General features: G+C 50.7%; 1 protein-coding gene across 3 annotated transcripts in view; it reads right to left on the bottom strand.

Annotated features, from left to right (window-relative positions):
* Positions 1-20,757, bottom strand: part of UBASH3B (ubiquitin associated and SH3 domain containing B) — a 144,502-nt gene that overhangs the window by 39,010 nt on the left and 84,735 nt on the right. For 2 of the 3 annotated variants that reach the window (XM_042905040.1, XM_042905039.1), the window contains exons 2-4: positions 3,157-3,210; positions 2,174-2,360; positions 670-868 (exon numbers count right to left, since the gene is read on the bottom strand). In XM_042905040.1, the coding sequence (XP_042760974.1) occupies positions 670-868; positions 2,174-2,360; positions 3,157-3,210 (440 nt within the window). Of the gene's footprint in view, positions 1-669; positions 869-2,173; positions 2,361-3,152; positions 3,211-20,757 lie in introns of all 3 variants that reach the window. The other variant, XM_042905041.1, reaches the window with a different exon arrangement.

The following is a 20,757-nucleotide window of genomic DNA, read 5'->3' as shown; positions in this document are numbered from 1 at the left end:
GCTTCCTGCCTCTAAGTCAACACATATCCTGAGCATCTTTTAAGCTAATTCCTTTGGTGGGAAATCTCAGCTGGCTTGAACTAAGGCCTGCCGTGGAAAGAGCAAGAAACATCTTGAAGGGGTGACATTTCTGGACAGACTGTTGAAGCTTCGGGACCCCTCTAATGGGTTTCGGGGAGTTGCGGGACGTGGGCCCGGTGGATCTATTATCTAAGTGGTTCCACTCTATTCTCTGTGCTGTGCTACCCCGCCGAGCACAGCCCTGGGCCCTCACGGAGTGAGCCGTGAGACCCCGACAGAGGCCTTCATGGCAGGGAGGCTGGCAGGGAAGGAAGGTTCGTTAACTCTGAACTGGAGAGAGAGAGCGGTGCTGCAGAGGACGCACTTACGGCTTCAGTGTGAAACAGTGAGTTGTGAGCCTTCAACTTGGCTGTTGAGGGTCGACGTTGGACATTCTCCCAGGAGGCTTAGCAGAACAGTAGTTCGCTGTTTTTAAGAGGGAGCCCACAGGTGCTGCAGGAAAGGGCTGTGCTCCTCGTCCTGCTCCGCGCATCCCCGCAGGGCCCTCCACCTGCCGGCCCCAGCCCCGCCGTCCATAACTTCCGATCCCTTTCCTTCCCCGTTTTTGATGAACGGGACCCACGCCTGGCCTGGCAGCTGTCAGCTCACCGGTTTTGGACGCAGCCTCCGCGGCAAAGTCCGCGGCAAACTTCTTGAGGACCTCCGCGCTGTCTTCCTTCACGAAGAGGCCAATGAAGTTGGAGGAGGTATAGAGCTCCAGGGGCAGCGGGGCCGAGAACTTGCACTTCCAGCGACTGACCGTGGTCTGCAGGGCTTCCCCCAGGGCGTCCACCTTGCTGTCCTCACACTGGCAGGGGAAAACAAAACGCTCCACTCAGAGGGGGGCGGAGGGCTACCGCTACTGAACATTTGGCATCCTCTGCCCCGGGGCTGGAGGCCGAGGACGCCATCCCTGAACCCTCGCTTCTGTCTGTGAGGACAGAGGAGAACTGCAGGCTCCCAGTTATCCGGACGTGGGCCGTCTAACTGGTAAACTCAGCTGGGGCCATGGGACCAACGCTTGCCTCCCGCCCTGCCCTGCTGTGCCCCTGGGCGCAGCCTGGCCCAGCGGGAAGGGAGAATAGGGGAATGGGCCCGGAGCAAACGGCATCTCAGGGTAAAGGATGTGCTTTCCCCTGCTCTCACATCATCTGTGACTTTTCTGTTCTCCTCGGATGATCGGAAGTTGACCCGGCTGCCAGTCTCACGCTAGCTCAGAGAGCTGTGATATCATCTCCCCACCCTCTTGGAGCACTGGGGGAAAATGAGTGTCTCTAACGTTCGGAATGCTTTTGAGAAAGATCCTGGAATGACTGGGAGGAAGTGATAATCATTATAATTCTCAGAGGGAACGGGAAGAAAGAAGGTGTGAGGAACACGGTTTTGTTTTGTTTTGTTTTGTTTGTCTTAAAGAGGCAGAGACAAGCTGGAAAAAAAATACTTCAAAATACTTTTTGAAAATGTCTAAAAGTGCTACCATTCTGCCTCATCTCGAATACACCTGGATAAGCCAATTCTGCTCTATCTCCACAGGGAACTAAAGTAGATGAAAAGTATTTATATTTATTACACGGAGGGGGATTTAATTTAGTCATTAAGTAAGCTCTGTGATAGCTAGGATTATGGAGATTAGGTAACTATGGCGGGTCACAGGTATCTTTGCTGTCTCTAGAAAGATCTGGTGAGACAAAACTCGTGGCCAGAGGGTCTATGAGGCTAAAGTCCCCTCCCGTGTCTGTAGAGCACATTTCTTGTTCCTAGCTCCCTAATTTCTACTCTTACCCGTGGACCAGGGTGGAAATGCTTTAGTTTCAGTGTTGGGGCCGCCCGTCCAGGTCCTGACTCAGTGGGTCAGGCTTGTCCCTAGAGTCCTGAGGAACAGCAATCATCATGCTGGTGCATCTGACCCGGGGTGCTCCTGGGCCCCGGCAGATGGGACCTTACTCATTCCTTAACGGTCCATTCAAGCCCAGGAGCCTGTGACTCTTTCGGCCAGCTCCCCGAGGCTGCTGACTCTGACTCCAGGTCTCAAGGCGCTGGCTGGGGTGTGGCAGCCGGGCTCCCCGGGCAGGGGCTGAGGGGCTGGGGGGCCGGGGCAGGGTCTGCGGCTCACCATGAAGAACTGGCAGAGGGTGATGTGGGGGAAGATGTTGTGGGCTTTGTTCTTCCCGCAGATCTGCTTCGACTGTTGCCAAAAGTCGGAGAGCTTCTGTGCTAAGGGGCCGGTGGGTCGGAGGTAGAGGACGTACTCCCGGGGCAGGGGGTCATCCAGGAAGGGGTCGCCGACGTGGGAGAACAACCTGCCAGAGAGAAGGGAGCCAAGCAGGACCCGCTTGAGAACAGTGGAAGGGAAGGAAGACCCGAAAGGGACAGATCCGCCCTCCAAAGGCTCCATACCCCAGGCACTGTAAGGGGATGGGTTTTCGTTTTTGTGCTTTAAAAATCCATCCTGGGGCACCTGGGTGGCTCAGTCGGTTAAGCCTCTGACTTCGGCTCAGGTCATGATCTCACAGCTCATGAGTTCAAGCCCTGAATTGGGCCCTGTGCTGACAGCTCAGAGCCTGGAGCCTGCTTCGGATTCTGTGTCTCCCTCTCTCTCTGCCCCTCCCCCACTCATGCTCTGTCTCTCTCTCTCTCTCTCTCTCTCTCTCTCTCAAACAATAAAAAAAAAAAAAATCCATCCCTACGATTAAACCCACGTGCCTCCAGACAGGAGCGTAGGGATCTGCCCTGGGCAGTGATGTCCCGCAAGGTGTTTTTGTTTTGTTTTGTTTTGTTGAAATCGATTCACCCAGCACCCACGCACCTAAGGTGTATCTTTGAGTGAAGTCGGGGGACAGATACCGTGTTAGGGGCTGTATCTTGGAAATGCTTTGAATTTCTTTGAACAGCTTTAAGGAGAAGCACACCCTGGAACCAAGACCCAGGAGGCCATGAGCTTGATAACCCTGTCACATGTCACATGGCTTGTCACACGGTCTTTTGCCCCCCACCCCCCGCCCAGTCCATTAGAGAAAGGCTGCACATCCCTGCTCAACCACGTACACTTAGAGTTAATTATATGCTATTTTCTCTATTTATTTATTTCATACCAACCAGTCACATGCTGCCTGAACACTTCTCCCTCCTGTGGATGCCAAGGCTTTTTGTCTGGAAGAAGAAATCAAATTTCTATTGTTAGTATTTTTAGCCTCCTATCAGCTTTTCTCACTGCTGTGGCGAGAGTGTGAAGGAGACGACATCAGAGCCTCCTCAATGGCGTGTGGGGGTGGGGGTGAGACCAGACACCTGCAGCAAGGACGCCCCCTCCCCCCAAGGGTCCTAGCGAGGCATATGGAAATTAGGACTTGTAATTAATTTCCATGTAATTAGCACTGGATTTGCATGCAGCCCGACAGCCATGCAGTCTATTTTCAGCAGTTTCCACATTAGAATTTTATTTTTGCTTCCCTAAAGGTTGCCTGTCTTGGTCCGTCCTCCTTCCTTTTCACCCACTCTCATTGACCCAGATCCCCGGCCGAGCAGTTTTGTGTTTGCAGCCCGTTGGCAAAGCGTGTTAGAAGCTGATGCCCACAAGGATGTTTGCTTTGGTCCAGTTCAGTGACCCCTCCCACCCATCTCCAGCCACCACCCCCAGCGTCAGGCTAGATCTATAATCTCCCCGCTCTTTTAGACGCCTCTGGGGACAAAAGACAGGTTGAGAGTGTGGCCCGGGGCTCTGCCTCCATCACTCCCCCTGCTGGAGTCAAAACTCTATTACTGGACGGGGCGGTGTCACAGGAAGGTGACAGCGGTGAGGCCCTTGGGCACAAGCACGCGAGTAAGAGTGTCTCAAATCTCAGGTCTCTGAGAGCCAGCCAGTTCTGGCTTTGTCACCAGCTTTGCCGTGCATCCATTCGTTCTGCATTCATGCTTCTGTTTGCTCGAGAAATACTTCCTGAAGCGCAACTATTTTGTCAGCACTGTGCTAAGCTCCAGGAATACGGTGACAAACAAGACTTCTACGGTCCCCACCCTCATGGAGATTTGGGTGGAGCGGGCATGAAAACCTTGATTGTACAGATAATTACATTGGTGGCGAGTGCAATCAATGAAGGGAAAGCATGGGGAGCCATAAGAACATAGGACGGGAACACCGAACTTGGGCTGGTCAAGGGGTCAGGGAAGGCTTCACTGAGGAAGTGACATTTTGAGTGGGATCCAAATAGTGTAGACTCCTCTGGGCAGGGGTGGGTGGGTGGGGAGGTTGTGGTGGCAGCCACTTAGCCATATCTGCTCCATAGGTGTGTACCTGAGGGGCCTTGAACTCTCATCTGACCCCACGGAGTTGATCAATAAATGGCCGTTCCCATCCCTTGTAGTCTACAGATCCAGGTTCTTTGGAAGAGGGTTCTTTTTCACAGGGGTCAGCCTAGAAGGACCTTCAGGTCATCTGTGAGTGAGCCCAACTTCTTCACTTTACCCCGGGGGATCTCAGGTGAGGGCTCAAAGCAGCCTGTCCCTACCATTGGCTCTGTGGCTCGGTTCCACAGCCCAAAGATCAATTAAATACCTTCTCCCGTATGAAATTCTGAGCATAAACACCATATGATCAGGATTAAGACATCTACACATCTAAGTAGAACAGCATTACAGAAGCAAGCCAGACAGACCCCTCTGAACCCCTCAGAACAAAAGCTGGTACAGAAAAGGCTGGAAACACAGGGACCCCCCCCCCTCCTCCCCCCCCCCCCCACTCGCCCCAGACCTTAAGGTGCTTAATTGCTGCCATGTTGCCCACTTATTAGAGGCACACATCGTATGCTTTTTTTTTTTTGGATGCAGAACCCACATACCCACGAAAGAATGCAAATCATGGTCTTTTAGGTTAGAATCTCTGAGGAATTACATTCACCAAAAAAAGACCCATTGTTTCAAAAAACCGGGGAAAGAAAAACTCATTTGTGATACAATGTCCTATTTATATAAAGGATCCAATTTCTTTCTTTCTTTCTTTCTTTCTTTCTTTCTTTCTTTCTTTCTTTTTCTTTCTTTTTTACAGGCCCTTCCCCCAGTGAAATATATCTGACTGAAATTTAATTCATTTTTCCTTAAGCACCAGGAGTATCATCTGGAAATGAGAGATCTAATTAAGTTATGGTCCCCATAACTCAAAAGACAGGTTTTGGAGAGGGCTCAAAGATATAATTGAGAAAGATAATGAAAGGTTTGGGTGACAAGGCTCTGATGAAAGGTTAAGAAAACCCAAATTCTTCTTTCTGAAGAAGACAGGTTTGAGAAATCTTCAATTTTATGGAAGGTTCTTGTATCTGATGTACCTTCTCTAGCAAGGGCCAAAGTAAAATAAGCTTTGGGGCGCCTGGGTGGCTCAGTCGGTTAAGCGGCCGACTTCAGCTCAGGTCATGATCTCACAGTCCGTGAGTTCAAGCCCCGCGTCGGGCTCTGTGCTGACAGCTCGGAGCCTGGAGCCTGTTTCAGATTCTGTGTCTCCCTCTCTCTCTGCCCCTCCCCCGTTCATGCTCTGTCTCTCTCTGTCTCAAAAATAAATAAACGTTAAAAAAAAAATTTTAAAAAAAATAATAAGCTTTGGCTAGAGCACAAAGGGCTCACGTTAGACACCAGAAAGAACTTTCTGGGGGGCACCTGGGTGGCTCAGTCGGTTAAGCATCTGACTTCGGCTCAGGTCATGATCTTGCTGTTCATGAGTTCGAGCCGCGTGTCTGTGCTGACGGCTCAGAGCCTGGAGCCTGCTTCAGATTCTGTGTCTCCCTCTCTCTCTCTCTCTGGCCCTCCCTTGCTTGCACTGTCTCTCTGTCTCTCAAAAATAAATAAACATTAAAAACAAAAACTTTCTGGAAGGAAGGTGTTGTGAAAGTGAGGTGCTCTGGTTTTTTTGTTGTTGTTGGTGGGGGGGCGGGGGTAGAGAAAGTTTCTAGAAAGCCATTACCGATCTGAAACAGAGGAATGGGATTCTCTGGGCAGCGGGAGTAAAATCACCACTTCCCTAGGGTCACAAGCCACAGGCAGGGCTCTGCTGCTCCTTCACGCACTAGCAGGCTGACAATGGTTTGGGTTGAGTGTGTTCCCAGAACTCTGCCCACAGAACAGACGGAACATGGGCAGTGGCACAGCACATCTCCCCGCTCCACCCTGCTGTACAAAGACTGTTGCTATAGAGCTCCCACCTCCACGGCCCATCGATGGGGCCAGTGCCAAGAACAGCGGGGTGTGCGGGGTGGACCCCAAACACCAGGCTGAGCCTGCACAGCTGCTCCGCTCGGAGTGACTCAGAAGTTGGCAGGCTGTCGGAGACCCTGGGCAGATCAAGGCGGAGTATCCCTTTAAACTCAAAGGCGAGTGGTCTAGCCATTGGATTATAGCAGCCGATTATTCAGATGGGATCTTTGTGGTTGGACTTGGCGGGACACGGGAAATGTTGCAGCTCTGTTACGTGAGAACACAAATTTCACCTCTGATCCCGGTCCTAACCTTGCCCATTATGTCTAGGGTTCATTCGTAGCAGAAGGTGGGGGGAAGAAAACCCCAAAAACCAACCAACCAAACAAAAAAACCAACGCAAACTCTGATGTCCTACTCATGGTGGTTTGAAAGAACAGCACCAATCAGATCAAAGCAATGGCTCACGGACAGATCAGACAAGCGTCTGTGAGGACATCAGCCCACATGGGAGGAACCAGCAGCCCCCACTGATGGCCTTGCTTCACTCTCCCTGGGATCCCTCCCACTGTCTGCCCTCAGCTCTCCTGAATTTTAGGTTCCAGGTTGGTCTGGCCCCAGGGCCACCGCTCGACCCCACCACCACGCTCACAGAGAGGCCCTCAAGTCTTAAAAGGGCTTGGAAAGGAAATATTCCTTTCTGGTTTGCCTAAGACAAAGTGGCATTCTTCCCTCTGCGTCTTCCTCCCTTCCTTTCTTTCCTCTCGCCTTCGCTTCCTCCCCAGGAACTCTTACCAGGAAACCAAGCGAAAACCAAAACCCAAACCAAAAGTTTAGCTCAGAAAGCTACACTCTAATAGAGTTTGGTCCGGGTCCTTTTGGGAGACCATCGCCTCTGGGTCCTGTGGTTGGGTTCAGGCCTGCCTGTGTGGATTCAGGCCGGCCCTGTGTCCCAGTGCAGCATGATTCCTGCTCCCTTTCAGAACCACAGGTTTTGAGCTGGACTGGAATGTCCTGTTTAAGGGTCACCCAGGCTGGTTTCCTCTGCGGCCACCCTTGGCTGAACACCAGCCATATGTCAGGTGCTGGGCATACAGAGAAGAGGAAAGGGAGTTTCTGGGGCTGGCGTTCTTCAATTGTAGGCCAAGCGACCCTAGGCAGTATAGTACAGATAAGTCTGTGCATGGTGAGCGCGAACAATTTCTGTTACGTTCCATGAGGACAGCTAGACCAAGAATCCTCACCAGACACCAGGTCTCGTTGTGGGAACCACATTCATAAAGCTGCTTCTGTCAGCCTGTGATTCCATATCTCTTTCTGTTCGTAAGCCAGACACTTCTTTTAGGCTACCCGGTGAGTTCCGATTCCCTACGGAGTACCGTCAGCTCCCAACTCACTCAATACTGGGATCAATAAACAGTCAAGGCATCCCTGGCTCAGGTAGACAGGTTGGCTCAGACTCCCAGGTTCTCCAGGGTCATTCATCTTTTACGTGCCCTCAGAAGAGTTCTTCCCCTATTTTTCTGCACCTGACAAAACTCAAATATCTGACACCAGAATCTTTTAAAACACGAGAAGCAACACACATACTACTAGAAAAGGAAGGACATTCCCTCAAAGTAGTAAGAGCTGGATCCAATCAAGCCGAGCTTTCCAATTACTTGAAGTTGTTCTGTCCTTGGCTTTGGATTGCTGGTCAGCACATCTTGCGGCCTCCAGATCGTGTACGCTCTTGCTTTGGTTCCCTGTGACCGAAAACTTCGTTATGTAGGAGAAGAGAAGACAGGAGGCCAAGCCTGTAATCCTGCAAGTAGATGAAACTCCCCATGCGATGAAAATTCTATCATTCCTTCATGTAGCTAAGATAATCTCAAATATTAGCAATATTTAATGCTCACTGTAGAATTAAAAAAAATGTTGTCAACCTCCAGGATACCAGTTGTTACATTTTCCACATCTAATACTTTGAATTCAATTAAAGGATGACCTAATTAACCAGATACCTTATTCTCTTTCCTCAGAATTAGCTTAATGATCTGTGCTAGACTGGGGAGCGAGCAAACTTAGAGGGAACCCAACTTCTGTTTTTCCTGGTTGGAAAGTCCAGCCCTATCAAGGGGCCACTGGTTCCACTAAACAACGTTGAGGGATTCTTTTAGGGTGTATTTGAAAAATGGACATTGTTTTGTAGTGTGGTTTTAGGGAGAAATATCAGAGGCTTTTAGTGTGCTGGGTGGAGAATTGCCAGCTTAATGCGGACCTTCTTCGGACCTTCTTCATCAGAGAATTGGAGGCGGCTTAACGACTTGCCTGAGGCGGACAGCTATCCTGAGAATAGAGGCAAGCAGGTGACTCTGCACCCACAGGCTGCTCCAGCAGGAGGAAAAGAGTCAACACAGTCGATAATGATTGGAGGCCTTCCTTGCACCGAGAGCTTCACAGACTTTAAACCCTCATGAAAAATGGTGAAAGCTATATTGTCAAGAAGCCTCCTCTCTGGACCTGGGGAGCTCTCACCTGATAGGTCAGCTGTCCGGTCATTTCTGTGGTTGTCCCAATCCAGGGGCTGCTCCCACAGGCTGTGGCTAAGCTCTGAATCAGTGAAAGAAGTATACTGAACAGTTGATGCCCTGAGCCTAGAGCCCTGGGAAGCATTTCTGCTAACTGCCCCCAAGCTTCCTCTTGTCTGGAAACCCAGGCTGAAGTGGCCCCTACCCCTCTGGTTGGGAATGGTCGTGGACACCTGCTTCTGCCTCTTGGGTGCCTACCTGCTCCTGCCTACCAGAATGGGGTTTCTTGGTAGAAGAGGGAGGTGGAGATGTTGAGAATATTAGCACCTGTCTGCCTGTGCATTTACCTCTGCTCAATCAGCACAGTCCTCCCTCTTATCCTCCACATAAAAGTGACTAAAACCAAACCTATCCTCTGAAGGAGCAAGTCTAGACATGAAGAAAGCTTTTAGGACTAAAAAAAAAAAAATCAAAAAACGAAAAAAAAAAAAAAACCCACAAAACCCCTACTAATCTCTAAAGGAGAAGTTCTCCCTACCTTATTATCTTTTCTCTATGCATCAGAAATGACTTGTTTCTTGGGCTTTTGCTTAATACCCACTTCCTCTCGGATTCCGACTTTCTCCTCTGGTGAAGGTTTGCTTCCACCTCAAACTATGATCAGCCTGCTCTGCCTTCTCTTCTGTTAGGTTGGGTAGGGTTGTTTCAGCAATGAGGCATCGCCCACGTGCAGAGCAGAAAGGTGTGAGGACGGGATGGATGCAGAATATGGGGCAGACATGAGTCCAGACACTCTAGGGGCCAAGGATGGGAGATGCTTCCAGAGCAACCAACGTGATCCCCTGAACGTCTCATCCATCGCTGCCCATTAATCGATACTTCATTTTCGGACATAATTACCCTCTCAGCTACCAGTGGCCAATAAGACCCATACAAATTTGGTCCCGACTGTAACTGATGGTCAGAAGGCAAAAGAATGTTGGGGAGCATTTGAGGAGCATCTAAGAACCACACAAGCCAAAGCAGAGATGGTTATTTCAGCCAAAACTTCTTGGTGGATGTAAAATCAAGGAGTGGCGAAATGCTGTTGCCCCAGTGAGTCCTTGCAGGAGCTGGGATGCGGGCATAGGTTCTCAGGTGCTTTTTCCCCAAAGGAAGTTGTTTCCCAACTTGATGCTTTAGTTTTTCATCTTCAAAGAGAAAGTGATGAATGCCCACCCAGGGAGTTTGAGAAAGAAAGGTGTGACATCTGTAAAGTCTTATGAGGTCCTCAGAAGCCACCATAAGTACTAACCCATGATTCTATGGTTACAAAGGATCTAGAAACTGGCTGGTCCATTCTTCCTTACGGCCAGACAAGGCTGGACTTCCTTCGAGGTTGCACCTTTGAAGGAATCTTTCTCGTTCTCACAGATCTTCAGGGGAATCCACTATGTCTCTTGATTATAGAAAGTAATGGCCCTTGTGCTCAGAAAGTTCTTCTGTGTGTTCAGACTCTTTCCAACTGTGCCCAAACTCGTGCCACCTTTCCTGTACCTGGTAGGGTCGATCACTCTTTCCTACGTAACAAAATAATGTATTCTGTCACTTTGGCCCAAGGAATCCCTTGCTACTGTTTGTCACCAAAGGCCAGTAAGAGAGGCTTGCAAGAGGCTGGGCAGTTCAGTTTAACAACCTCACCTCCGAAGTCTCTGCCTCCTCCCTGTGAAGCTGGAGAAGGCCAGTGGAGAGGCCTGTCAATAAACATAAACCATAATGGTCCTACCCATTTCCTTTGGAGGAAATGAACCTAATGGAGAAAGAGATATTGATCATAAAGACCCAATCTCGGAATCAGTCTCCTGGCGGTGAACCCTTTCAGTTAGCTGGGGCTAATGGCCTAGGCTTTCAGCTGCTGGGGCCTGAGAGCTGTACATCTAACAATCGATGGGATCTCAAGCCTGCCAGGGGGCCGGGGACGCGACCACCAAAAGGCTGGCCAACAGGAAGGAAAGTGCTGTGGGCTTTTTTATAAGGCTAATCGGAGAAGGGGAGCGGGGGGGAATGCTGAGCTGTTTGGGAGCCTTAAGGAGGCCTTCCAGTTGAAGAAACCCAACCTGTGGTGACACCCCTCTTTCTCTTCTATCAACAAGACTCTATTTTCCAACCCAGAAAGAGCCCATTAAGCCGCTCTCCGCAGGGGGTGGTGAGCAGGGAAAATGCTGCTTAGGTTCCCTGATGTGTTTATGTGGCAGGGCCCAGCGGTCCAGATGGAGAGGCCTTGTTTTGTTCTTGTGTAAAGGGGGCTGAAGCCCTGGCCTCTCTGGAGTTTGTAATTGGGAAACCAGCCATTAGACCATGGGTGGTGAGATAATAAAACACATTGCTTTCTGCCTCTGTTATAAGTCTCCCTAGGATCCAGACAATAGCTTTCCTCCCCCCAAAATCAAAGACTTTTTGCACAGAGACACAAGTGGTATGCTTGTGGTATAAAACGAACTTTATAGTTCATTCTTTTTTTTTTTTTTTAATTTTTTTTTTTTTTTTAACATTTATTTATTTTTGAGACAGAGAGAGACAGAGTATGAACAGGGGAGGGGCAGAGAGAGAGGGAGACACAGAATCTGAAATGGGCTCCAGGCTCTGAGCTGTCAGCACAGAGCCCGACGCAGGGCTCGAACTCACGGACTGTGAGATCATGACCTGAGCTGAAGTCAGACGCTTAACCGACCGAGCCACCCAGGCGCCCCTATAGTTCATTCTTGAGAGCTGACTAACTGTGGGACTATGGACAAGTTAATTACCTGAAGATTAATTTTCCCAGTCTCTTAGGTGGGGATAACAGCACCCACGTCGCAATGCAGAATGGCAGTGAATATTGGTATCAGATCCTGTATCTGAAGAGTTCAGCACGGCATCCGGCATCTACTGGGCACTCAAAAATAACACCTGCACATACACCTCTCCATGGTATCTAACGATCTTCGCAATTTTCCCAGAATAAGTGTAAGTTCCGCACTAATGGGAATATTGCAAGACGGGGCATCGGAAGACGCAGATTCGTTCTCTGCTAAAAACATCCTCAAACCACCTAGCATGGGCTCGAGGAGTGTACGGGATTTGGGGCAAAAGGAAAGCTTTCCAGACACGGCCACAAGAAAAGGCGCGGAGGGGAAATCGGCCAGTGATGTGGAACTATTGTCACGGGAAGTCTGCAGGAGAAGGGGACACAACCCAGGAGGCAGGGGACTTTAGGTCAGCTCAGGAGAGAAGTTGGGAGTCCCTGAGAGGCTCTGAGCATCAGTGGGGGGGGGGGGGGGGCAGTTTTCACTCACTTATCCAAGGCAGACCTAGGCGGAGGGTGGGGGGTGGTCAATGATCATCATGCACTGGGGAGAGTCTGGCCAGGGTTCCCCCTTTTCCTCTAAGATCCTAAGTTACTGGTGCTCCCTGTGGGGCTGCAGAGACCCACTCCTCTCTCTCTCTGCCTGTGGTACTTCCCAAGAGAATGGGATCAAAGTTTCAAAAGTTCAACGCACCGCACCTGTTGAACCATAGTTATTCCCCCAAGAAACAGGATCAGAAGTTGCCTCTGTTTTGCTCAAGGACACACAGCCAGCCAGGGACACACCGATCCCAGAGACAGACTGAATGTATCATGAATGTTACAGTAACACTTGGCCCCGCCCCCTGCCTACAATAGGTGCTCGGTAAACACGGCCGTGATTTCTATTTTTACGACCAGCTCCCTCTCCGGAACGTCACCATTTCTGCACGTTTTCATACGCGTTTCCTCCCCTAAGACATACCTGCGAATGGAGTGTGGGTTAGTGCCCTATCTAGCTGCTTGGCTCGGTTTCACATTTAAGGCGGCAAGTCTCTTGTGTTCAGTCCAGAAGGTTCTGTTTTTAGGTTACGGGTTCTATAGAAAACCACGGAAATCAGGCACCCCTGGAGGGGGAGTGTCTGTTGTGTAGAGTCTCTGAGTCCCCGCAGAGGAGAGTCCAGCTGGTTGAAAGCAAAGGTGTCCACCGGATAAAAGAGGGTGTGTCCCTGGGGGGCACTGGGGAAGGCGGGAGGTTAATCCAGAGCCATGGGCGGCCCCCGGACGCCTGTCAGGCTGGCAGCCCGGCGCAGAAGTGCTTGGAGACGTGCGGAAGGCAGGATGTGCCCAGGAAAAGGATGGCACTTACTGATAAAAATGGTGGGTAGCCCCAACGCCATGGTAATAGAGGAGCTTTTAAGACTTTTATGTAATCATTCATGGATCCCCTAACAGCCCTGAGAAACAGGCCGATCATCACTGGTTTTGTTTTGGTTTTTGTTTTTTTAAGTTTATTTTTTGAGAGAGGGACAGAGAGAATCCCAAACAGGCTCCATGCTGTCAGCAGAGAGCCCGACGTGGGGCTCGATCCCACGAACCGTGAGGTCATGACCTGAGCTGAAATCAAGAGTCGGACGTTCAACCGACTGAGCCACCCGGTGCCCCTTTATTTTCGTTCACAGAAGAGGAGAAGGAGACGACGGAGAGGTGAAAAGATGTGTTCAGCTCACACAGGAGCGTAGGGTGGAGCTGTGACTGACACCCTGGCCTCCTCCTCCTAGTCTGGAGCTCAGAGGTCACCAGGACCTCAGGGGGTGAAGGAACAGGGCGGGTCTGTGCTCTAGCAATTGGCAAGTGGGATTTTTCTCCTCCCGTTAGCTAAACATACTTAAACACGGGTGGCTTTAACGCTTCTGAAATGGTTTCAGCTCAAAGCTACATAAGAGGCTCTGACTCAACACTGGTGGGTCAGGGGAAAGTACACAGACCAGACCCAGCCATTGTCATTGTCACCGTTCTGTGCCTCTCCACACGAGCGGCGTACTAGCTAACAGGTACTGAGTGTATACGAGGAACCAGGCACTTTACTACACGCTGTAAATAGAAATGGTCTCCCTGGGTCCTGACTCAACCCTGTGAGGCTGGTGCCATCGTATCCCTCACTGAGCAGGTGGGGAAAGCGAGGCTTAGCGGGATTATGGAACTTGGTCCGGGTCCCTCTGCTGAAAAAAGGAAGGCGTGGCACTCAAGTGTGCGCTCAGCCACCGGGCCACTTGTCCCCCCGAGCGGATGGATGCCAGCACCAGCAGTGGCCTCTGTTTCTGGATCACGGTGAGGGGAAACACAGTGACAGTCTTCCACGGGAACTTTCTCTAAAACCCAACACCTGACGGTTCACGCGTTTGCTCATTCAAGGAAACATTCCTTCAACAAGCACGTGCCGTGGCAAGCTCTGGCACTGGGTTCGGGGCTGTGAACATCAGAATAGGAAAACATGGCCCTAGCCCGTCAGGGAGCTTGTCATAGGACCACTTCAGCAAATGGATGGAGGGGCGCCTGGGTGGCTGTCAGTTAAATGCTCGACTTCGGCTCAGGTCCTGATCTTGCGGTTTATGGGTTCGAGCCCCGTGTCAGGTTCTGGGCTGACAGCTCAGCATCTGGAGGCTGCTTCGAATTCTGCCTCTCTCTCTCTCTCTCTGTGCCCCTCCCCGACTTGTAGGCTCCCTCTCTCCCTCAAAAATACATACATAAATATTTTTTACAAACCCAAAGGGATGGGTATTTGGAAAGAGAAGGAAGCGAACATTAATGGAGTACCTATTATATGCTGTGCAATTTACAGGTTATCTTACTTAAACCTGAAGCCAGTTTGGTGAGGTGGATATTACTGCCTCCATTTTACACATGATGAAGCTATGGTGTAGAAAGATTAAGAACACTGTTGAAGGCCTACAGGTAGTGACAGTTCCGGGATCAAAACAGGTTTTATTTAATTTTTTATAAGAACATAATATTTAATTTCTTTCACAGGCTCCTTCCTCGTGGGTACTTAGGCTAACACTAAGTGAACTGCTACATGCTAAACGTTCACATTTCCTGGAAGAAAGAAGCCATAAATGTTGTCAGTTAGTGGCAGAGGCAGGGCTGGGAATCGTCAGGACAGAAGATCCAAAATATAGTTATCAAGAATAGGGACTCTGATTTTGATTATTTAATTTTTTCCCCCCAAATACCTTACCTGCATCCACAGGGTATGATACTGACCCTTGTTTATGAAATAAACGATCATACCTATAATTACAATTGCCAATTGGCACACATGCATCAGGGCCGACAGTCAGGTAAGCGTCCGACTTCGGCTCAGGTCACGATCTCGCGGTCCGTGAGTTCGAGCCCCGCGTCGGGCTCCAGGCTGACAGCTCGGAGCCTGGAGCCCGCTCCGGATTCTGTGTCTCCCTCTTGCTCTGCTCCCCTCCCCCGCTCACACTGTCTCTTTATCCTTCAAAAATAAATAAACATCAGGAAAAAAACTGGGGTCCAATCAGTTTTATCAACTATTAAGTTATTTCATAGTGATGGCATCTAACCTTGTCCTGCAAGATGCCGATCAATAACTGGTTCACGGTTGCCCAGCACATGCGCAGCCCAACCTGAACTCCCCTCTGACTTCACTTGAGCTTTGTTTCCAACAAATTCCCATGAAGTGAGGTCAGAACAGGTGTTATTTTCAGACTCACGTGCCTGTCTGCACACCGCCTACCCGCCCCTTGTCTCTCCCTCCACTGAACGGGGTCAGTTTCAAAAGGAGGGTATGTGGGGAAACAACAGTGAGTCCAGGATTTGAAGAATTCAGCTGAGGGTCTTCTACCAGGAGGACGGATCGTTACCACAGGATTCTTGGGTGCGCTTTGAAGGAGAACGTAAGGCAAAGGGTGACCGCGGAGTCTCACGGGGGTCCCAAGCGCGCGAGAGCGAGCGCCAGTCTCTCCCAGGTCGAATCCCATTCTGCCGACCGCTTGTTTCAAGAGATTTGTGGAGACCAAAATGCAAGCCAGCAAAAGAAGCGGGCAGTCCCGGGGCTCACCGAATGACGCGAGGACCAATACAGTTCTATACCCGACGTGAAGGTGCAAAGAGGGGAGTCAGTCAGGGTGCAGGGACTCAGAGCTAAGTGGATTGGCTGCTGTAGACACCTGTTGCCATCCAGGATCCAACAGAAACCATCCCTGTTCAATTTTTAAAGATCTTCCTCTCCGAGAACACGTATAAACGCCTCACTGTGCACACCAAGCCCTCCACGGACTCTGCCTCACCCTCAAGCACTCGGTTCCCCGACTCTTGTCTCACACTTACACCTTTCTCCTGTTTGTTCCTTTTCCTGCAAGGTCAACTCTACCGTCAGGTACCTGGCTACTGCTTACTAACCCTTGACACTCCCCATAGGTTTTGTCTCCTGCAGGAAGCGGTCTTCGGCCTGGCCCCGAACGCCCCGTACGTAACTATATCATGGCACCTTCCGCATTCTACTTAAGCGTCTGCGTTTCCCCACGAACTGTGAGCTACTTGAAGCAGAGACCATTTTTTATTTTCTTTGTAGCCCAACAGCGGTCGTAGTATTTCGCACAGAGTATATTTCAAATACATTTTGAAAAAACGTATTTATTTTTGGGAGAACGAGAGAAGAGAGTGAGCCGGGGAGGGGCAGAGGATCCAAAGGGGGTTCCACACTGCTAGCGATGAGCCCAATGTGGGGCTCGACCTCATGAACCGAGAGCATGACCTGAGCTGAAGTTGGACACTCAACTGACTGAGCCACCCAGGTACCCGTAAATACTTTTTTTTTTTTTTTTAAGCAGGAACTTCATGAAGATGTTAAAGACATCGATATCCAGCGTGGTGGATGGGCTCTAAGCTGACACCCTAGCAACCACTGCCTTCTGGTATTTGCTCCCTTGTATAACCCCCTCCCACAGCGTGCGGATGAGACCCAAGGCCTGCCCCTGTCCCAAAGAATATGACAAAGGTGCCGGGTGCCATTCCTGTGACCCCATGACGATGCACAGGTAAGAATCCCCTTGGTTGCCTTGGGCTCCACGGTGAGGTCTGCCGCCCGGACCCTCCCCCTCCTCACCCAGGTCCTACTTCCCTCCTTGACTTCCTCCCTCCAGGTTGCCCCGGGCCCTACACCTCAGCCCTCCACACACTACAACCTTTGAGAACAGCTCAGAACCACCCCTGATGTGAAGGCAGGGGAGCGTGCCAAGAGCCAAACACACCCCCTTCCCTGGGTTCTAGGAATTAGACGCTGGAAATAAATGGTGTGTGGGGCGGGGGGGGGGGGTGTGGAGGGGGGGCACGAGGAAGGAAAAGAAGGAGGTGTGGGAAAAGACTGTGTGTCTGTCACTGGCCTGGGCACCTTTGCTCATGTGACAATATCTTCTCTGGCTTCAGGGCAGGTCTTTGAGGTATTTTTTTTTTTTTTTTTAACGTTTTATTTATTTTTGAGAGAGAGACAGAGCCCGACGCGGGGCTCGAACTCACGGACCGTGAGATCATGACCTGAGTCGAAGTCGGATGCTCAACCGACCGAGCCACCCAGGCGCCCCGGAGGTATTTTTTAAAGCCAAGGAAGCTGAAGCTTGCGGAGGGAGGCAGATATCATTGGGGCTTAAGCTTACGACCACACAAGAGTCCAATCTAGTCACTGGCTCCCGTAACTGAGACACCGTCCGGAGTGTCTGAAGCACCAAGTACGCCTGACTCATCTGTGGGTTAACTAACTGCATGGGTTTCAAGGCCGCAAGCGCTGACGAATCTTTCACATGGTTCATTCTTCCTGCCACCTTCAAATGTCAGCCCAGGCTGCAGTCGGCCTCGAGTCGTCTTACGCCAACACACGGTATTGCTCGGGCCCAAATGCCAGGCTCGATTCCTTCCGTCCTAACCAACCGATGCTTTTCCTTAACCAGCTCGGGAATTGTGCAGGAACACCTGTCTCCTACATCCGGCGCCCTCCGTGGGGACAGGGAGAGGGGTATCGCAATGGCTGGTTACAGACGATTCCTCCAATTATCTCCAAACCCGGGAAACCGACAGTCAAATGCAACCAGGGAGTAAAAAACCAAAAGCAGATTATCACGAAGTACCCACGTTCAGACCTCGGTTGTCGTTAAACCACAGATTTACAAAAGTGCTTTTTGGTCTGTTTTCTTTTTTCTAAATATAAATCCCGTCTCAGAATCGTAGTACCTTGAGCCTGAGTTGACAAAGGCTGAACTGACTGTCCCCAGCTCAGAAGAGGACCCTGGGAGGGAGAGATCAGGAGCTCAGGGTTGAGAACTACTTCGGCATCATTCAGCTGCAGAGGGCATGCCCTTCTCGGAGGAATGATCCTTGTTGACATTGTAGGCTCTTCCGAAGCTGGCTGGCAAAACCCCCTAGGTGCCAGACCATCACCATGAGCGGCCACACTCTGTAACCCTAGCTGCTTCCCCCCACACCGACCCATAGCCCGATTCTCATTTGTCTTAAAAAAAAAAAAATTATAAAATGTTCAGACCCTTTCCACAGAAGGGTCAACTGATACCTAAAGTCATCTGAGTCTTTTATTTATTTTTAAATTATTTTTTAAATGTTTATTTTTGAGAGAGAGAGAGAGAAAGCACAAGTAGGGGAGGGGCAGAGAGAGAGGAAGACACAGAATCCAAAGCAGACTCCAGGCTCTGAGCTGTCAGCACAGAGCCCAATGCAGGGCTCGAACTCAAAAACCGTAAGATCATGACCTGAGCCAAAGTCAGACGCCAAACCAACTGAGCCATCCAGGCGCCCGTATCTGAGTCTTGTGGACAAGGTGGAACTCAAGAAGCTAGGAGGGGAGAAGACACTGCATTTTCCTTATGCTTAGGTATTAAACTGAAAGCACAGCGTTAGAAAGAAGCCCCAAATGGAGTCCCTTTTGCTAATTCCCACCAAGGCTTTCCTGACATTTCCAGCCTCTCCCAGGAAGGAAGTTTTAAACCAGTCTGGAATGCCCTGATCAGCACTACTGAGGTAATCAGCCTGATGAGACCCCCTTCTCCTAAGGGAAGGTGACTTGGCCTTGAACAATCCTTTCTTTTCTTTTTTTTTTTTTTAATTTTTTTTTCAACTTTTTTTTTTTTATTTATTTTTGGGACAGAGAGAGACAGAGCATGAACGGGGGAGGGGCAGAGAGAGAGGGAGACACAGAATCGGAAACAGGCTCCAGGCTCCGAGCCATCAGCCCAGAGCCTGACGCGGGCCTCGAACTCACGGACCGCGAGATCGTGACCTGGCTGAAGTCGGACGCTTAACTGACTGCGCCACCCAGGCGCCCTCTTTTCTTTTGCTAATAAACCCAGGCCCTCGGCTGCCTAGAAACCCCTTTCAGTTTGTACAGCTCCTGGGTACTCCTCTCCACTGCCTGGATGGACGCTGCCTGGTTCATGAACTGTTGAATAAATCTGATGAGATCTTTATTTTTTTTTCATGTTGATTTAATTTTGAGAGAGAGAGAGAGAGAGAGAGAGCACGAGCAGGGGAGGGGCAGAGAGAGAAGGAGACAGAATCCGAAGCAGGCTCCAGGCCCCAAACTGTCAGTACAGAGCCCTACGCGGGGTTCGAACTCACAAATCGCGAGATCGTGACCTGAGCCGAAGTCACTCAGGCACCCCATGATTAGATCTTTAACTTCACTCAGTGGAATTTTGTTTTCCAACAATGGCGATGTGCAGTTTGGGGTGACAGCGGGTATTGACTTCATTAAATATGCTTAAGAGCTTTGGGCTTCGCTGGAGATGTTCCCTGTTGGACTGGGAAGGGGGCGACATCGTGCCGTCTTAACTTCCCCATTTTTATAGAGCAGGGGACTGAGGCTTAGAGAAGAAACATGACTTCCTTAAGGTCATGGGGAGTTGGTGCAGAGCTTAACCCAGGACTTACATATCCTTGTCATGTACCCCTCCCTCCACCACAACCTAGATCTTCTTCCCCCCACTTCTGGATGGTGCAGCCCTCGGGCGGGGAAGGACGGAGGTCAGCTAAAATTAGGGTCCTAGCTCTGTCACCAGTGTGCCCCCGAGCAAGTCCCCTGACTCTCCAGAGACTGTGGAAAAACACAAAGAGACTTAGATGGATGGCGGGGGCCCTTCCAGTTCTAACAGCCTGCGTGTGCTGTGGATACTCTTTTTCTAGCCACCGGGAGAGGAAGCTGGGCTCTGTGCTTAACCGTACCAGGCAGGGGCGCCTGGGTGGCTCAGTCGGTTAAGCAGCAGACTTCGGCCGGGGTCATGAGTTCGAGCCCTGCGTCAGGCTCTGAGCTCAGAGCCTGGACCCTGCCTCGGGTTCTGGGTCTCCCTCTCTCTCTCTCTGCCCCCGCCCTGCTTGCGTTCCCTCTCTCAAAAATAAATTAGATTAAAAACAATTTTTAAAACCTCACCTTACCAGGCACAAAGGATAAAGGGGTAAAGCCGAGATGCCGGGTATGGGGCCGATGACGAGAGGTGGCCTGACCGTGAGGGGTGGCCTGCGAGGGAGGGAGGGTGCAGGTCCCGAGAGAGTCCTCGGTGGGAACTGACACCAGAAGCCGAAGCCGGAGTCGCACCTACAACAGCCAATGCGACTGTAAAGCAGCCACACAGCAGCCACCTTAAAGTGCTCTCCTCTCTTGAGGTGGCAGCCCCAAGCCCCACTCTGCTTTGTCCCACCCCGGAGGCACCATCTACTCTCCCCAAGCCCCTCAGGCTCGGTCTGACCCCTTCAGCTGCTTGCCCGTAGGCAACACTGGCCGGGTTCCCCTAATTCCTGTTCTGTGTAGAGCGGTTAAGACCCGAAGAGAATGATTCTTCAGGAAAGTGAGGTGCTATTTTTAGTTTATCAGCAAGGCAATTTCCTTAGGAAGAGAGGAAGCTTCTGGAGTGGCAGCGACATGCTCGAGGGACAGGCTCCACTATCCCCAGAGAAAGGCTTCTTCCCCCTTGGACTTCGCTTTTCTCAGCAGTTGAGCGCGCGGTTGGAATCCCCCCTCACTACCGTGTGTAAAACCGTCCCTCGAGAACGGGGGACGTGCTCGCCACCAGCCACGTGTCACAAGCCACTAAAACTTCAGTTCCTGGCCACACTAGCCACGTTGCAAGTGCCCGTGGATGCCATGTTGGCAGTGCAGACGTGAACATTCTCATCATCACAGAA

The sequence above is a fragment of the Panthera leo genome, chromosome D1 (assembly GCF_018350215.1).
Source record: "Panthera leo isolate Ple1 chromosome D1, P.leo_Ple1_pat1.1, whole genome shotgun sequence".
NCBI classification, from domain to species: Eukaryota; Metazoa; Chordata; class Mammalia; order Carnivora; family Felidae; genus Panthera; species Panthera leo.
The sequence above is the reverse complement of the archived record's forward strand: the minus strand, read 5'-3'. Positions and strand labels throughout refer to the sequence as shown.